The sequence below is a fragment of the Taurulus bubalis genome (assembly GCF_910589615.1).
Source record: "Taurulus bubalis genome assembly, chromosome: 4".
Lineage (NCBI taxonomy): Eukaryota > Metazoa > Chordata > Actinopteri > Perciformes > Cottidae > Taurulus > Taurulus bubalis.
Window position 1 is genome coordinate 5444632 of NC_136592.1, and position 19009 is coordinate 5463640.

The 19009-nt window shown below is 46.9% G+C and overlaps 1 protein-coding gene across 1 annotated transcript in view; it reads right to left on the bottom strand.

Annotated features, from left to right (window-relative positions):
- Nucleotides 1–19009, bottom strand: part of LOC306735896 (transcription initiation factor TFIID subunit 4) — a gene marked incomplete at both ends in the record, with an annotated part of 72441 nt that overhangs the window by 19243 nt on the left and 34189 nt on the right. Inside the window, 2 exons of the mRNA XM_079217466.1 lie at nt 5388–5510; nt 17690–17746. Of these exons, the coding sequence (XP_079073592.1) occupies nt 5388–5510; nt 17690–17746 (180 nt within the window). The remainder of the gene's footprint in view (nt 1–5387; nt 5511–17689; nt 17747–19009) is intronic.

Sequence of the window (19009 nt, forward strand, 5' to 3'; positions counted from 1 at the left end):
ATACAAATCCTGATGTGGCCACAGAGGAGCGTTGAGGACATGGTCCGTCTTTGGAGAAGCTGCAGCACTGAATAGCTCCAAAATACATCCAAAGCTGCGCCATACATCCAAGGAATGAGAGGAAAAGTAGCTTCTAAATAAACATAGTGAGTGGTGGAATAGATCGCAAAATACTTCTTTAGGTTTAGGAAAAGATTGTGAAATACTTTGTGAGTTTTAGGAAAAGATCGTGAAATACTTAGTTAGGTTGAGTAAAAGATTGTGAAATACTTTAGTTTTAGGAAAAATTGTGAAATACTTCTTTAGGTTGAGGAAACATTTCAAATACTTTGCTAGGTTTAGGAAAAGATCGTGAAACAACTTCGGGAGTTTTAGGAAAAGATCGTGAAATATTTTGTGAGGTTGAGGAAAAATCATGAAATACTTCATTAAGTTTAGGAAAAGATCGTGAAATACTTAGTTCGGTTTAGGCAACAAAACTACTTAGGTTAAAAGATCGTCCTTTGGGTTAAAATAACACAACGTTGACTTCTCGTGTCACAAGGGGAAGGAACAGCAGTCTCCCGGCTCAAAGATCATCGGACGTTGGACCCATCAAACTCCCCTCCCATCTCAATTTCTGTGCATAACATAAAAAATGATTTCTAGGAATTACAACGCGTATTATTCGTAGGCACAGCTACAAATGCTGGATGAGACCAGCCTGCCTTTTTTTCCCACATCTCAACCCTGTTATTATTGGCTTCCACATCTTCAAGCTGATGTTTCAAGGGCGTCACGTTGCCATTCTCCTTCATCTGCCCTCTGTCAGCGCACTTTAACCCTCCAACTTCTTCACGGAGGCTCAGCCTTTGACTCTTGTGCTGAACTTCAAAAAGCCTGTGTGCGCTGATTGGAAGGGTTCGGGCTGTGGGACTATGGAGCGCTTTGGGGGTCTTTCGGTGTGAGCGGGGGCCCCCCTGCCTGTGCAGTGACCCACCGCTGGGGCCACAGCAGGTCCTCTTGCAGCCGGCAGCCCCAGCCATTGGCTCCTTGGAACTAATCCACCCTGCGGAGCCCTGTAAGGCCCCCTTTGTTCCCTCCTGCAGACTAGATCAGGCTGGAGACAGACACGCTCGGTCTTGACTGGCTATCGGTTTCACAGCCCGTGGCGATCCACATCCAGGCTCGGGCCCAAGCGCCGGCCGAGCCACCGTCAAATTAAAGGTGGGAGAACGGAGGAGGGGCTGGGGGTCGGGTTGCGGGGGAAGGGAGCGAAATTGTGTCACCTGAATTCCGTCACAGTCCGACTCACGGCGGAAAGGTGGTCTGGTGAGGAAGAGGACAAACGGGTGTGGGGGGGGGGGGGGGGGAACCGAACATAGGAGAGGAGGATTTCAACCGGAGCTCTGCCTCTCCGTGAACAGAGAGGGATCTCAACACGGCCATTATCTGGCTCCTAATTTGAGCTCTGGCGCAGCACTGAAGGGCTGCCTTTGTCTGGGATTAATGCGGAAAGCTCAGGATGCGATGTCAGAGGGAAATAATCAGCATGGGCCCTTCATAACGTTGGCTGCTTGTGCTCCTGGCCAGGGCCCCCCGGCTCATTTCTGTGGAGATGAAATCTATGACAAGCCCCTCAGTGAAGCTAAGAGCAGGCAACAGTCCAGTAACACCCACAGGCCTCCAGGCATCCTGTGACCCCCTTAGAAAAGTCACATTCACTTTGCTCTGGAGAAGGGAAAGAGAACGCCGCGGGCGCTTCCAGCCCATGTGAAATGAAGAAATGTGAGGAGGTGAAAACGAAGTGAAAATAAGTTAAGATTCCTCCTCCGCCCCCTCTGCGATCACTCCGGAGGAGGGGCACGCTGTGTCTTCACTTCATTATGCCCCTCTAATTAAACATGAACAGGACATTTAAAGAAAAGAAAAAAAGACAACAACTCCAGCATAATGTATATTCATGTTTATGTTGTATAACTGCATTTGGGAGAGCAGTTTGAGAAAGCAGCTTTTCTTTCCTTTTTTTTCCTTCTTTTTTTGTTGTTGAAAGCAGCAGAAGGTCGCAGGCTAATACCCATCAGGGTAAAACATTCTGAAAGAGGTTGGCACTGCACTCAAGGACCAGAAGTAATGCTTTTATTTTGTTATTTATGCTTTTTTACCGAGTGCATTGCTATGCTCCTTTGCAGCATATTGCTGCTAAGCGAAGGATGCGAAGATGCAACGCGATAAGCGGGTTATTAAAATGACCAATTGACATTCAAAATTCCGGCTTATTTTAGATTCATCATATTTACAGATGAATATATGTGGAATTTAAATGTTTTCTTTTTGCCCTGCCGCCTCAAGGAAAATGTGACTTGGTGCAGCAACTGTGCATGACTTCACGTATGGCCCTGTGATGGAGAAATACAATACTCAAGTCACTGCTTTTCCTCAAACAATAGACAGCTCTTCACAATGCCGCAGTTCGGCTTCATTAAGAACAGACCAGGCAAGTCCCATAGGAGTCGGTCACCGGGCTCCATACGCAGATATTTCCTGTCTTCGCCACGTTCGCCAACTTTTATTAGTTCTTCGGCAGATTCCTAAACTTGGCTAATGCTTAGCAGGTGAAGCATGAAGGGGATGTGATGGTTTGGGAAAACAATGGTCCTCAAAACTCAAGCTGTGGGGTAATAAGGGAGGCCAACAAAGAACCCCACTCCCTGGTGCCTCCAGAAAGGTACCGGCTATTTCAGATTTGTTCATCTTGGCTTGATGTGTAGATGAATACACGAGAGAACAATGGTTCAGAGGCTGCCTTGTCGCCAACCCACCAGAGCACTCTCTCGCCAAATAATCTCAAAATGGAACTGAAATATAAACATGAATGCATACATTTGAAATGAAATGAAGGTGCGAATGGTAACCCCCATCAACCACTGTGGCTTCTGATCATTATAACTCCCATTGCAGCAGCTCATGTACTTTTTACCACTATTTTCTCTACGATTTCGCTGCGCTTGTGTCTTATAGGGCTTATGACATATCTAAGTTGTGTGCTTAAAGCTAGGGTTGGTAAACTGGAGAAACTAGCAAGAGTACGCTAGATAACAAAAAAACGTTTCCAATGAAGGTAGATAGCAGTACTAGATCCAAAAGATGTCTAATCTGGGAGAAAGTCGGCAAGTCGTCAACACTGACAGCCCGTCTCTTCGGGCCTCCCTCTGAAGCCACTCCCCCAAAAGTTATCACAATGAACGTAAACAAAGAACATGGCTATTGTTAGTGCTCACAGCTGGCAAGCTAGCAGCTTGTGGAAGACCTTATTACAGACCTGCGACAGCCACAGATACTAGTTTGATGAATTGCACGTTGCTCTTTTCTCCCTTTTATATCCATTGCTTTAAACCAGGCGGCAACCTCCGGGTCTCAAGAGTGTAACCAATGCGGAGGGGCCTTAAACTTGCATTCTTTCTAATGCCATCAGGGGGCGACTCCTCTGGTTGCAAAGATAAGTCATATTGTATGGAAGTCTAAGAGAAAACAGTAGTGTTCTCTATTCTCCGGCTTCTGATTTGAACAACTGGACTGACACCAACTCAATCAATCAACCAATAACCAGTTATTTATTTGGTAGCCATTATGTTTGGAGTATATCACTGTGTGGTCATTATTTTTATCCTGTCACAAGAACATCTTAGTCAACGTTTGAGCGTCTAACATGTCAAACTCTGGGTTTTCTACATGACAACTCAATAGCCGGCTAAAGAGAAAACTGCCAGAGAGGTTAGGATCATACTCCCTGGAGGAGTTTTATTTGTATTTCCAACCTCCATGTTTTCTTATGTATTCTGACAGCTTGACTTCAAATAAATTACATAACTTGAAAGAAATAGGCACTTAAATTGTGGGTTCAGTTCTAAATTATGTTTTTTACTGCTGCACAATCAAACTTGAACAGATAAACAAGTATAGTTTTAGGCTGATCAAAGGAATTTTCTGTGTAAATTGAAATTTATTTGAAAAAGCATTTATATAGAAGCCTATTGGTCAAAAGAAAGTCCCACAGAGTGGACTGTGAAGCGATCTTCCACCAAAAGAGCTGAAAGAGTCTATGAGAAAATGACTCTACTTCTCTCTTGATGTATTCCCTAAATAAACATTGTAAACATGAGTTTATTTCTCGATCTCTAGTTTCAAGTCTTCTTCAATACAGCATGATGTTCATTTAGTAAATGATGCTCCTATTTAGAGTCAAACAGACCATAAAGCAGTGTAGGCTTTAGGGCGGGGCTACCTTGTGATTGACAGGTCACTGCCATGTCTTAGCTCCACCCTCTCTGGTTGCAAAAAAAACAAGATGGCGACAGGCAAAATACCAAACTCAAGGCTTCAAAACGAAATATTCACGTCAGAGAGAATATGTCCACTTCTTATAAACAGTCTGTCTGTAAAATATAAAAGCCATCGGTCTGGACGTGGCTTTACTGAGGGACCGGTGTAACGAGTTGTCCTGCTGAACACAATGTAGTACACGAAGTCATTGCAATAGCTATTGGGCAGATAAATGAAGCGGGCAGAAAACTAGAAAACTAGAGTAGGTAAAACAAGAGTTCCACATTAAGCAAGCTAAATTATCAGGGAGCCTTGAGGAAGAACTAATCAAAAAGCAGACTGCTTGTATATTGTGCAGCCAGGAAATCTGACTGTGGTTTTGCCTCATCTCCAACCACAATACCACAGCCTATTGTCGATTATTGATTAATTATCCGAGGGGCTATGTCGGTCACTGCACTTACGTAAATAACGTCAGGGACTCTTTCAGACTACCACAAGCCTTGACCTACAGACGCATGACCAGTCTGGAGCATTCTGTGTAAAGTGACTGAACCTCCAGCAACAGCACAGCTATTGGACGGAGGAGGAGAAAATCCTGCATTAAAAACCAAAGTGTCTTTGCTTAAGCTGCTGGAATTGGAAACCACTGCTCTACCTGCAGTAATGGATTTCTATTTCTTATTCACTGACTTAGAGAAAGATATTCAGTGACTCATTGCTTTTTGCATATCCAGCAACCCCCCCTATGTTTGAACTTACTACAGTCAGGGTTGACATGGCCATGGAAATTACCATTGAAAGCTGTCGACACAAAAAATACACTGAAAAAAGAAAAGCTGAGAAATGCAATATATTGGATTACAGTAATCTTTGGAGAAAAGCCCAGTTGGTCGGTTGTCATTGTGTTTATTGTTATGACTGAGCAGTAGGGTGGTAGGACAGCCGGGCCAACGTGTCATCGTTCACAAATGCGCTGAAGAAAAAACGGTCAGAGAGATTTCCACAAACGTCAACTCGGTGGTGTCATCAAGTCAACGTTAGCAACTGGATCTGGACCAACGAGTGAGGCTAGTTCTTCTTACCTCGGTCCCTGATGGGGTTGTCCCCGGTGAATCCACTTTGCGCCTCTTGCGGGGTCCAATGGCGGCTAGTGCTGTGAGGTTGGCTTCCCGCTGCCTCGTCTGCGCCAGTTCCTGTTGCTGCATCTGGAGAAGACGACACAAACGATTAGAAAATGCACCCTGTGCGCTGTATGTGCCGTGGTGCTGCCCCAGTATGGCCTCGGCATCGGTTTGGGTTAGTGAGTCACGTGCAACTTATGGACGCATGCATCAGCCGGACAAATTCAGGAGCATTTACCGTCTCTAAACAGGAAGTGACCTTTTCACCAATATATACAACCCTGGATTAATGTGCAAACATGTGATACGTCCTGTGTGTGGTGGCTTTTGTAGATTACAATGCCTCAGTCTGCATGAACCAAATATGTAACAAACGTTCACACCAAAAATCTGTGAATTAACTGCCATAAGCGCCATTTTTTTTCTAACTTGGTGGTACTGATGGTCCAAGACACTGAAGCTGCACAATAACAACGACTTGTAGACACACAAGTGACTTTTAGGAATTGCAGATTTTGAGCGCGTTTGCCACCACAAACGGTCACATTCTGGAGCGCCGTAAGGCCTCACCAGAAAGAATGAGCCACGAGTCGGATCAAATGCAGAAGTTAAGGCATCTCTCTCCTTCCCTCTATCTGTCCGTCCGTGTGTTGTATAACCTCTCCGGAGCCAAACAAAATGGAAGCCTGTTGTCAGCCATTAACAGAGCTTCTGTCAAAGATTGAGTGTGTGTGTGTGTGTGTGCAGTCACACGGTCCCATTGTGATTTTTGCAGTTCGCGATACATAATGGGGGGAGGCGCCGCCCGAGGTAATGTCATGTCTGGCCGCGGGGCTGTGGGGGGAAACCCAGCGTCGCTGCGAGCCGCCCTTTCTATTGGGTGATGTGTGAGGGCCCGGGGCCATGGCACAGAGGGTGTCAGCACTCCCTCCAACATGCAAACACAGTATACACACACACACACACACACGTGCCTATCAATCTTGGCCACAGCGCTGGGAATGCCTACCCACCAGCTTGCCTACGTGCCTGCCCGCCGGGGGAGAGAGAGAGCGAGAGAGAGAGAGAGAGAGAGAGAGAGAGAGAGAGAGAGAGAGAGACAGAGACAGACCCGGGTTGAAGCGAACAGGGACAATCAATGTGCGCTTTCATGTTCTTTTTTATGTTATCTCTCAGCATGTGTGCGCTGGGCACTGGTGTTTGTGAGAGGCACGTGTGTTGTCTGATCGGGGGGGGGGGGGGATTTCATGTTACTTTCAGATGGCGCTTGGTTAAAAGGTTGCTTTGGTGTATAAAGTCTGGTCTCAAATGTGCATGCAGTTGCCTCTGATGGTTCCCCCCCTCTAAACCCCCCTCGGCGAGGCATGCCCTTTAGGGTGTTGCCAGTTCACATTTAGCACGGCAGAACTGTTGAAAGATTCAAACACGCTGACAACACACAGTCGGGGTGGGGGAATAATAGCAGCAGAACCAAGCAGCTGAACGTCTAAAAACCTTGTTCGTGTGTCCGATTCTGAAAGCGGGTGGTGGTGAAAATGCACAGGCTGTAGTTAAAACAAATGCTAGTTAGTGGCAGCGGGACATGAGGCCGTTTGAGGTGTGACTTTGGCTCTCAACAGCACCGCGTGATCGGAGACGTAAGCTGATGCGGGTGGAGACGATTATTTACCCTTGTCCGCGTGGCCAATGTAGCATCAATGCTATCGATGCTAACCCTATTAGGCTGTGCCACACAAACAACACACAAATCTCTCCAGGCCTGACCTTAAAGAATCCCGCTGCAGAGTGAGCAGAGGGGGAGAGAGAGAGTGATCGAGCAGAAGAGAGAGAGAGTGTGATAGAGCAGAAGAGAGAGAGAGAGAGAGAGAGAGGTCCGCTATCTCCCTGATGGCACCAGGATGCCGGCATCTCTGCCTGGCAGTTGGCACCAGGCATGGGCTCCCGGCAACTGCCTGCGTTCTCAGATTTATGACTGTATGATAAACGACGACTTCATTTCGCCATCTGCAACCCTCCCAGTCTGCGTCTTCCAGTCGGTAAAAACGGCCAGCCGTGACACCGGGGAGACTGATTTCTGATTTCAATCTGGTGCCGCCGCGCCGAGTCTACCTTTCCTTTTTTTTTTTTTTTTTTTTTTTAATGGCTGCCGACTGATACGAGCCAGATTTAGGCCTTGCTTTGATAGATTTTCTTTTCCCTTCGGGGCCTTGTTTTGAGCGGCATTCAATTCAAACATGTACATAAAAGTATGTTCGCCTGGGTACACACAGGTGTACGAGTGTTATGAAGCCGCAGCAGTAGCTATGGAGGAAGGTGGGTACCATAGAAACCGTTCCAGCCCTTCGTCATCACCTGTCCTGAGCTCTAACGGGTTTGTTGAGATTTTAGTTAAGAATCCCTCCCGACCTTCGAGACACAAAATGTCGACAACGCTAATCCAAAACCCTCAGAAGGTCATTGCAGGGATTCATCCCAGACTGGAGGAGCAACCGGCTGGCGGACTGCATACATTTGCCAGGTCCGATCAATGGCACCGCGCAAATATCTGCTCCCAAGTCGCTTAAATACCAGTTCTTCCAGTCGGGCCCGCATGCCCTTTCAAAGCAGGGAACTGGAACTTGTAAAGTAAAATTATTAGCAAAGGTCAAGGGATGTAGAACATTTTTTTAGGACGCCCGACAGAATCAATATGCAGCTTTGCGAGAAAATTTCAGGGGATTGATGCAAAAACAAATGCCGGGGCGACGATGTTGCGGTCGGCGCGGTGGGAAATTGGAAATATGTTCAATTTCGGGAGCGGAGGAAACACTTGTCGCGGTTGCTCAAAGCTCCTCGCAGATGTCGAACGCTCCGCTAAGTGCGTGTCAGCCGACGCTGTGAGCTCTGAATCTGATATTAATCAGATCGGGGTCTGTTTTCATCAGGGCCCCACCCTCCAATCCACGCTGAACATTTGATTACAGCTAAAAAAAATAAAAAAGACACTGTTGGATGAAGCTTCGACACACCCTGCGAGACGTAAAAGCTCTCCTTTGAGAATAAACGGCATCACCCCGCTGTTTAATGACGGTGAAATAACATGAAATCACCCACAACACGGCCCCCGAAAATAAAACAAATCTTTCTAATTTATGAATCGGAGTTAAATATGCTTGACAAATCCAGACCCTTAGATATCAAATTGCATGTTTTCATCAGACTGCTCGTGTCATGGAGTTATGTCTTGGAAGATTCTTCCAAAAATCACATTTACATAAGACTGAGACCTCCAGTTTGAGGGCAGTGGATGCTAATATTTATCAGTAGCGCAGACGGCAAACGAAAAGCCAAATGTCAAATGAGAGCTAAATAATGTATTACAACATTAGAGATATTTTCAGTACTGAGCTTTTTTTTTTTTCATTGGGGGCGGGTTGGAGGGTGTTGTTGTTATTTACATACAACATACATGAATTGGGCCGAAAGTGCATAAGTGAAATTGATCCCTTTGGCTCTCACTGTTGTTTTTTTTGAGTTAGCCGTTTCCCTTGAAACTTAAATATATCATTTTTTAAAAGTCTATAATAATAGATCGGTAACAAAAATGTCCATCAAGACCTAAATGAGACGTAGCAAAGGCGAGGGAGAGAGAAGCGCGTCTCCTTTATGATGCAAAAACGTCCAAAAGGACGGCAATAGAGCAGCAGAGCTCCCGACGGGCTCGGAGTGAAAAGGAGGATGAGCTGCAGGAGCCATGATGGCCAACACGCCGCTCTCCATCTCTGCTGTTTTTTTTCTTTTCAACAAAGGCTTTTTTCCTCCATCTTCCCTCGTGCCCGCCCTCCCTCCTTCCCTCGCGGCCTGAGGGGCTGCTCGCGGCCCCCCAGACGCTTACAGACAGATGTCCTTGGTAGAGCAGAACACGCTCTGCTTGACGTCACGCGCATGCAGCCACGGGGCTGCGGAGGAAGCTCCGGGGCTCTCTGCCCTGCAAAGACCACGGCATGAAAGCCAGACCGTGGCTTTTGAGTTGGTCTGTTTCTCCCCCTTTAGAAAAAGCTCTGGTCCAACAGCACACAGCAGGGAGCCTCTCAGTGTATATAGACTTAACATATGCCACTTTTTCCCGTGAATGCCTTTTCTCTCTTCCCTAAAGAACCGAGGTAGAGTGCATTCATTTTAAGCTTAAGCTTCAATCTAATCTCTTATCACGGCGCTAACCTTTTGTACCGCGAGGCTATCGGTCGATCTGTGGCGTATAATGGAAGGTGTTAATGGAAGTATGTTGACAAGAATGAAGCTGAATCCTAATGAATACCTAAAAAACCTTTTAAAAGAACCGATTATAGTCGATTGCATGGTGAGGCTCCTCAAGAGACATATTGTGTGTGTGTATATATATATATATATATATATATATATATATATATATATATATATATATATATATATATATATATATATATATATATATATATATCTATCTATCTATCTCATACTAACCATCCTATATTTTTGTAATGGCGCATGTGCAGTTGTAGTTAATAGCATCAAAACTGGGTTGATGCACAGTACTGCCAGGTAAATGTAAAATGACCAAACAAAAAGGTTTCTTCCTTTGTTCCTGGAAACCAAACTCTCTTAATAAAGTAGCTTCAAACCAACTCTACACCGGTGTGGTCCATATACACACCGGTGCAATGTTAACTTAACAGCGATCAGAATGATATTCAGGTGTCAAGCAGTGTCAGAGAAAGGCTCGGAGGTCGTCTATCAACCCGTTGGCTTGATTTACAACCAGAAACCTGGAAAGGTTTGTCTGCTGTCAGTGATTTAGGAGACAGGAGCGGGACGGACGGTTTCAGTTCCACTGGACATCGGCATCCCAGCAGCTCCCCATAAGTCAACGTCAATGTCAGGCGGCGGTCCAAACTACTTCCTATCTGCTGGAGAGTACGCTCGTCTCGGGCGTGGTCACAGCAACGCAGGTTCCAGTCCAACCCGGGACTTTTCACTGTCACCTCTCTCTCGCAAATATCGGCCAAAACTTCACCTTCTAATATCTAAAACATGAAATATTAATTTGGGCACGAATGTAGACTGTTCACATGGACATTGTCGGATGAAAAAAGTGTACATTCAAGTCCTTAGGCTTTACGATTTTCTACTATTTCTATTTTATTTTTTATATCTATGTATCAGACCAAAACCAAAAGTAGGAACTCTGTAGGAGAGTTTAATATTTTATTAGTTTTATCCACGCTGGCAGCATGGCTCTAGGAATGGCAACATCGGCCTTTTCTTTGGTTCAGAATGAAAGCTCCCATCAGCTGTTGGGTGGATTTCCCCCCCAAAAAGCGCTGCATTCCCGGTACCCAGAGGATAGACCCTTAGGACTTCGATGATCGCATGACGTCTCCTCATGCGTCACCGCGAGGGTCCCATTTATGATTTTGAGTGAAATGTCTCAACATCTATTAGGATAGGATTTGTAATGTTGAAGTTTTGTACACAGACATTCATGCTCCCCTGAGGATGTATTGTAATAACTCCGGCGTACTTCTGACCTTTCCATCGTCAGGTCAAAACCGGTATGTGTCCAATACTAGGTTTATGACAACATACATGCAAAACTAATGATATTCCCATCAGCCTCAACTGTTTACTGCTAATTAGTTACCATGCTAACATGCTAAACAAAGATACTTCAATACTGATTTTAAATGCAGCTATACAAAACACACACCGTCTTTTGTGTGAGACTCCCTCTGCTTCGTGTGTGTGTGTGTGTGTGTGTGTGTGTGTTTGTGTGGACATTTCACGTACGTGTCGTCTGATGCACGAGTCTTTAATGCGCGAGTCTCATTCACCTGACGCCCACATGGCCGACATTACGTGAACATCTGGGAGCTGCTTCTCGAGGCCCTTTCTTCATGTGAAGTGCCTGGCAGTTAGTTCGCCGCGGGGAGGAAGCGCCAGTTGCAGTGAACCAATCAGGACTCACTTCTCCATCTGCGCTCAGGCTGCACAAAGAGACGGGCTCGGCCCTGACCTGCTCATGGGGGCAAAACGTCTTTGTGTTTTTCGGGGAACGAGGACTTCGTCGACGGAGCTCTGTAATTGTGCGTGGCGGCGTTCTCTCCAGATGAAATATCGAATATTGATTTAATATATGATAACGTACAGTATGCGTCACGTGTGCGTTATGGGGTGTCACGTCTAATCTGCACATTATTGTGTTGGCACCTATAATGACCTTTACTATATTTACCAGATGCGCGCTATTGTGCTGCTACCAAGCTTCCTGAATAACGAGGACAATAAAACCGCGCATTAAAGATGCAAAAAAATAAAATAATAATCTGCTTGAAATTCTGTTTCATCGTCCTTTTGAACGCACGCAAATCCCCTTAAATATTCAAGTGAATCTGTTTGTGATTATATTATTTTACCTATGGAGATGAATTCAAAATACATGCACGGGCTAATAGTCTTGGCTCAGATTGTCCTCTGAAGCTGAGCAGTATGTCAGAAGTGTTTCCAGGGCCAAGGACCAATTATTCAGGGCCCTCGGCCGTCCCCGGAGCTAAGGTCATTATGTGGGTGTCACTATCACCACCCTACGGCTCCTCTTCATCTGCAACTTATTTGCAGGAATTAAACCGTGTAGGGAGATGGAAGGGGGGGGCGAGCGACTGTGTGATAAATTGAAAGTGTCCAAAAGACGCCTTTCCATTGGAATAAGTGTAATTTTGATAAATAATAACATTTGCGCTGCACATTTTGCCAGGGAACAGTGTTTAACGAAGAAGCCAAGAAGTCAGTGTTAAGCAGATTCTGACGGCCTTACACCGGGAGAGAGGTGATCATTAAAAATACTGCTTATCTAAGGGGAAATTTCCTACTTTAAATGTTCTGTCGCTTTGTCTCATTCCGCGCTGGCGCGCTTCGTCTCGCAGTCTCTTCTCTCTTTCTATCTCTCTCTCTCTTTTCTTCTTTTCTTTAACATTTAGATTCGCCGCTCGTCACCTTCTATTGATCACGCCTAATTTGCATCCAGGAGAAGATGAGAACTCAGATATTCACACTCCGAGAGAGGGACGATCTCGATGATTTATTCATTTCCGAATCAAAAAAAAAAAAAAAGGAGAGCGAAAAAAGGTAGATGAGAAGGGGAATCTTCATAGGCAGCGGGGCGACTAGCAGCCTCTGAGGCTGGGCTCCTCTTCCCCACGCCGCCCCCGGGCACGTGGTGTGCAAGTCCTCCTAATTAACAAGGTGAATCATGCTGCTGCTCTCTAATTAGCCAACATGACAATCTAATGGAAACATGCAGGCCCGAGCTGGCACACTTTAGCATCACCTCGCAGAGACCCCCGGTACCGTCCTTCCCCCGTGAGTTCGGCAAAAAAATAAAATAAAAAAAATGACACCTCAGATTTTTTTTAAATGGTGGGGGGAAAAAAAGGTGGAGCGGAGCGGTTGAGGCGAGTGTGTTTTAGGGAGAGGTCAGAAGGGAGAAGACAGCTGGTGAGGGTGTGTTTTTTCTTCTTTTTTCTGCTTCGTCCTCCTCTCATCCCAACCTCAGCGCGAGCACGGTGTTTGTTGCCTAATTGAAACGTGTCCTGCCTCCCTCTCACTTACATCCCAGGCAGAGGAGGCTGGCACCTCGCCACCAGCGTAGCTCAGCACGCCCAATTCCCCCGTCGCTCGAGTCCCAAGGAGTGCTCTGGCGCACAAAGAGAAAAGTGAACCTACAGGCTCGTACAGCGCGGAGAGGAGTCGCTATCTCCCTCTAAGGCACAAAAAAAATCTCCTTTTTTTTGTTGTTTTCCTTCTCATTACAGCACTTTGTAATATTCGAAAACACACAGGAACACCAAAGGTACTTTTAAAGCCCGCGTCTGTTTTTTGTGTGTTTTTTTTCATCTCGTAACATGTCTTGAGGTGAAGAAGAACTGAAGTTACTACCGGCAACAAAGCAACAAATAAAAAATAGGGTTACGGTGTGCTATTTAGTAGCCCGCACGTCTTTAGGACCTGGAAAACAGACCCGTCTTCTGTGATAATTAAATCACCCACATCAACTTTGTATGATCTTTCAAAAGAAATAAAAAGCCAGTTGAAAGTAAACTACACCTGCTAAACGAATGCATAACCCAGTTAGCGTGAAGGAAAGTTTGAATTTCAACTTTCCACAGAACGCGACTCGGCGAGCTGACCGCTGCTGCTGCGCTCACACCGAGGTGCTGCGTGTCCGCGAGGGCCAGAAGACCAGAATACAACAACTCTGAATTGGGACGCACCAAACAGCAGGAATTCTCTTTGGAAGTTGGCACTGGCGGAGAGAGACAGAGAGACAGAGAGAGAGAGAGAGAGAGAGAGAGAGCACGAAGGAGGGTAGCGCTTTTTTCTTTTGCCCCGGAGGCCTGCCTGCTGGGGGGGGGCCTCTTTGAGAGCAGTTTGCAGAGGGCCAGAGGACGAGAGCCTGTGAACTGGCAGATACAACCGTCCCTGATGAAAAACTAAGGGGCCGCTACCTTGTCCTCTGACACACGAGGGCCTCTCCTCGCTGGCTGACGGGGCTTTTTTCGGCGTGGGCGGATTCCAATCTCTCCGTGACCTGGTCACTTTGCGGAGGATGCCCGGGCCCAATCAACAAACGTGTGTGTGTGTGTGTGTGTGTGTATGTGTGCATTGAGGTCCCGGCGGAGGATCGGTCTAATTCGATTCATGGATTCCAACGTATGTGCTGGAGCTGCACGGCGAGGCAGGACACATAACTGGAGGCTTTTAATTGGAGCAAGACTCAAAGTTGAGCTGGGGTCGGAATTAATTTCGGGAGCGGTTCAAAACATTTCAAGCAACGCTGGCGCATCAAAACGGGCGGAAAAAAAAAAAAATCCCTTAATGGTAGAGGGAAAATAAACCTTTCAGATTTCGACGGTCGGGTCCTCAACCAATGATACACGCTGGAAATGCCTTAGCAGCCTGAACGGGCTCTTGGCCAGATTTTGGCCAGGTGTTGTCGGCAATTTGTCTTCTTCTCCCCGCCCTCCATCTTCCCTCGTCTCTCTTGGCCCCGCTCCTCTTCTCCAGTTCACTCGTTTTTTTCCCTCCGTTGTCCAGTTGCGCCTGCAGACGCGGTAGCGATGATGAATCTGTGGCTGCAGTGTGTCTGTGTGTCTGACATCGTGATGCATCTCCACCGGCCTTAACTCCCTCTCTATATCTCTCTCTCTCTGCCCCCACCCGCCTCCCTCAAGTCTCCTCTCCGTCTCTCTCCCTCTCTCCCTCTCTATGATTAGGCATCGCCCCGACCTCCTGCCCCACTGATGGAACAGACACAACACACAGACTCGCCACCGCCGCCGAAGACGACAAACAACAAACGGGAACTGGGCGCCACGATTTGCCCATTGATTTTGACTGGGGGGCATTTCTTTCGAAATAGCCCATCTGACCTTTCGGCCAAATGGTTGTGAATGGAAGGAAAACCGGGGCGCTGGACCGCTCTGCCTCTTTCTGAGGCTGCCGGGGAAAATTCAGATACGCAATTACTAAGACTAAAATCCTGAAGCCCTCTCTGCTAGTTGACAACCTGGAGCCTATGATGTTCATTTCAAAACAAAAAAAACAGTGTGGCATATCTGATACCGTAATTAAGTTTATACTAGACCAGGTCTAGGAGACAGACCTTGGAATCAATGGTTTTATCCCCTTGGGAGCACGAATCTACTGTGTGACCTTCAAATGCCTGGGATATCGTGAGGCATGTCCACAGATTTGGCCCGAGGGAGGCTCAAGCAGAAAGCTCATGGATTGACCACAACATAAAAGGTGTTTATCCGCTGGGGAGCATGAACTTCCAGTGAATGTCGTGGCAATCTGCCCATTCTTATATCTTTGTTTACGAGTGAACATTGTTGCCTGATTGCTGCACTTAAAGGAATGATCAAGGGGGTGATGACAACAAAACATTGGGGTTCATCCTTTGGGGAGCATGAACGCCAAATTCAGTCAATTAAATGGATCTAATCCAAACTGCCTGCCCTTATTGTCCCCATATTGAGGTTTATGAACTGTCAAAAGGTGATAATCTGTGATAACTGAAGCACATCTATTATGTGGCCTACAGGGTCACTTTCACCGAGACACTTCCACGTGGTAAGATGCTCCACTGGAGATTTCTCCCCTCCTTTCATGGACTTCTTCCTCCCTCTAAGGATTGAGATGTTGCACGTTGTACATATTGAAAAACCCCTTGGGTCAAATTTGAGAGTTTGGGCTGTTGGACTTGACTTGACTAGATATTCAAACCTGTGTTTGATCGTTGGTACCATTTTTCTAGTTAGGGTCGTCACCTGCTCTTTTCTGCCCGTAATACGCTGTTATTCCATCTCTCCTAAATGATGATTGTTTGGTCGTGGTGGTTATTTTGAGTGTGTGTGAGTGTGTGTGTGTGTGTGTGTGTGTGTGTGTGTGTGCGCGAGTAGCTTGGGCTCATTATCCCGATGAAATTGTGCACAGACGCGTGAGCCGTCGACAGACTCCGCAGTGACACAAACAGCCAACTCAGGTGATGGAAACCGGAGAGGCACGGGGCTGAGAAACGACGGCTATTAGGCACAAAAAAAGAGCCGAGGGAGGGTGGAAGAGGGGTGTGTGTGTGTGTGTGTGTGTGTGTCTGTAGGGGTTGGGAGTCTTCATCGCCACGCAGCGCGAGAAAAGCATTACATAAAACCACCTTCTTGAGATTCCAGATGCAAAAGGAGAAGCGGGCCGCGCTTCTCCTCGCGAGCTTGCTAATCTGGCCGCATCCAGATGACGAGCGGACTGCCACTTAACGGGGAGGAGATCCGCTTTGATCACACGGCCCCTGGGGGGGCGAACCTATCGCGCTGCCTATTACGCTGCCTCATTTGCATATGCAGGGCTTATGGGTAGGCTGGGATGTACTGCGAGCGTTCTGAAGCTGCAGCGGGAGCTCTCTGTTGCTGGAAAGAAAAGAAATAAATGTCCGGGAGAGATGCGGGAGGGGGAGTGTCGGCGGAGGGAACGGGCGCGCCGCCAGGTAGCCGGAGGTGAGAGAAGGTCCGCTTGTCACTCAAAGTTCACGAGTTCAACACAGCAGACTGGGCTGGAAAAAAAAAATCCCTTAAAAACGTGCTACTTCAAACAACAATATTGAGTTGCCCTTGAGCAAGGCATTTGCAGAATGAATAGCCACCATAAACCGACAGTGGCTGCACCGTCAGGTGGGGAAATTGTAGAAGTGTGTTAGTGAGGAAAGTGCATACGTGCTCGGCAAACTTTACCCGGATGAATAAAAGAGATTTTTTTTTTTTTTTTTAAAGAGCAACTTCGAAAGAAACCACGTCCTTAAGTTCCACATCAACAACAACAACAACAACAACAACAACAGGTGAGTGTTTTATCCTCGCGCTGCTCCACGGAAGCTCAAGACAATCCTCTTGATCTTTGTCAGCACTCCGAGGACTGAGAGCACCCAGTGAAGTCACTCCGGAGTAAGACAAAAAGGCAGAAAGAAACTTCCGCTGTGACAGAACTCCTGCGTAAACAACATTAACCAACCACGGGAAGAAAAAAGAAGAAAAGAAGAGCGGACTACTTTGCGGGGGTCCGCTGGGAATTCCGCCGTGTACAGAACCTGCACTTAAAGTAAGGAGGACGCATGCAGCGCAACACCTCCTGAAACACTTCCCAATTTGGAGCGCGACGTTCCTCTGCCTCGGCCGCTGACTTGAAGACGGGAAACAGCCCTTTTTGTTCCTTTTGAGGCGGTGAGAGAGCGGGAATCGGTACATCTGAAACCCTCCTTCCCTTTGCTTTTCATGGCCTCGCTGAGTTGATGTTGTAAATGTGACTCCCATCCGCCCAAAGAGACGTGAAAGAACAGGTTTTTAGTAGGTACTGGAGTTTTGTTTTGCAACAAAATAGCAGTAACAACTGATTAATAGTGGATTAGGATGAGACATATATAACCTGGAAAGGCTTGTGCATTTACAGCTGTCTGCCCGTCCACTGACCCAAAACAGGCCGAGCTCAATGAGTCAAAAGAGTCAAACGGGAGCGGGAGATGAAGAAAGAGGCCGAGACGGACGAAGAAAAAGAAGTGGAGGGCGCCAATGATTCCTCAATGATTTTTTAAGTCCGACTTTAAATGGCGTTACATATGTAGCGATGCATGAAATATGTATACGCCGGGAGTCGGGGTGTGGTGGGGTGAAATGTCAAGGGTAATGATCTCGGCGGCAGCTTACCTCCTTGGCTTTCTGTTTCAGCCGAGCTTGCTCTGGGTCCTCTTGCCTGGAGCGACTCTGCGGAGTAAAAGAAAGAGAGAGGAGGTGAGGGAGGGACACAGGTTAACAGCTGGTTTTTAAAAAAGGAGCCCGCATCCCCCCCTTCCTCCGCCGCTCATCTGTTGCTGCGGCAAAAAAAATAGTGCAAAACGGGGACAGGATACGGAGGCGTCAAGGACATCGTGTTTGAATTCACAGAAGTGCAACGGAGCGCCTTCCCCACCTCGGGGCGGGGGCGATGGCCTTTAAACCCCGCTCCAAATCCATCCCTAAATAAGCCGCTGGAGGGGGACTCTAATCAAAAGAGGTTATTAAAAATTCTGCAGGAGCCAGCACACACACACACACACACACACACACACACACACACGTGTGTGAGCGTGTGTGTGTGTGTGCGCGTGTCCCTGGCGTAACAACACAGCACTTCTATTTTAATCAGCAGCCGAGATCTGGGTGAACGTGCTCGTCCCTGGGAATCCTTCACCACGCGGCTAAAAGGTACCGTGACCGGTGTGGCCGATCGCGGTACTGCACGCTAACGGGCGCTTGTTTATTTGGAGGCGGGTGGTGGTGGTCTGGGGGGTCCGGATATAATCTGTGTCGTTTAGGTCAGGTCCACAAATAACCGTTTACAATTTAGGTGCATCTATATATATATATATATATATATATATATATATATATATATATATATATATATATATATATATATATCCATTGGCACATTTTCAAAAGCGATATTAATTAGATGTATTTTACAGTATACGCTCTGCACACCTTAATAAGTATTAACATCTATTCCAATGCCCTTCTTTTCCTGTCCTCATAGCCCTCCTGCTAATTGGCTTTAAATATATCAGGCGGTTCACGTACTGGTCGGTATCGCAACTGAGACTAATGCGTTTTGCCCTCCGGTCGGACCGGAGCCTCCCCCAAAGACTTGAGTCATATTCTAAGTGGACGTTGCAGAGTGGAGGGGAGGGCTTGTTGTGAGGAGGAGGAGGAGGAGGAGGAGAGGGGATTATTTCAGCAGGGCTTCTTGTTCAGGAGGTCAAATTAGCGGGCGCTCGGGCAGAGGGAGGAGGGGCAGATGGAGTGTTTACAAAGGGCAGCGGTGCCACTGGCGTGCTTTACATCTCCTCCGTCAGCTGCTCTGGTTTCCACACTCACTTACAGGAGAGAGCGGACGGGGAGACGGGTGGAGGCGGACGTTCGGGGGTTTTGGAAAGAAAAAACCCCTCCAATACAGGGTTTTACAGAACACGACCAATCATATTCCAC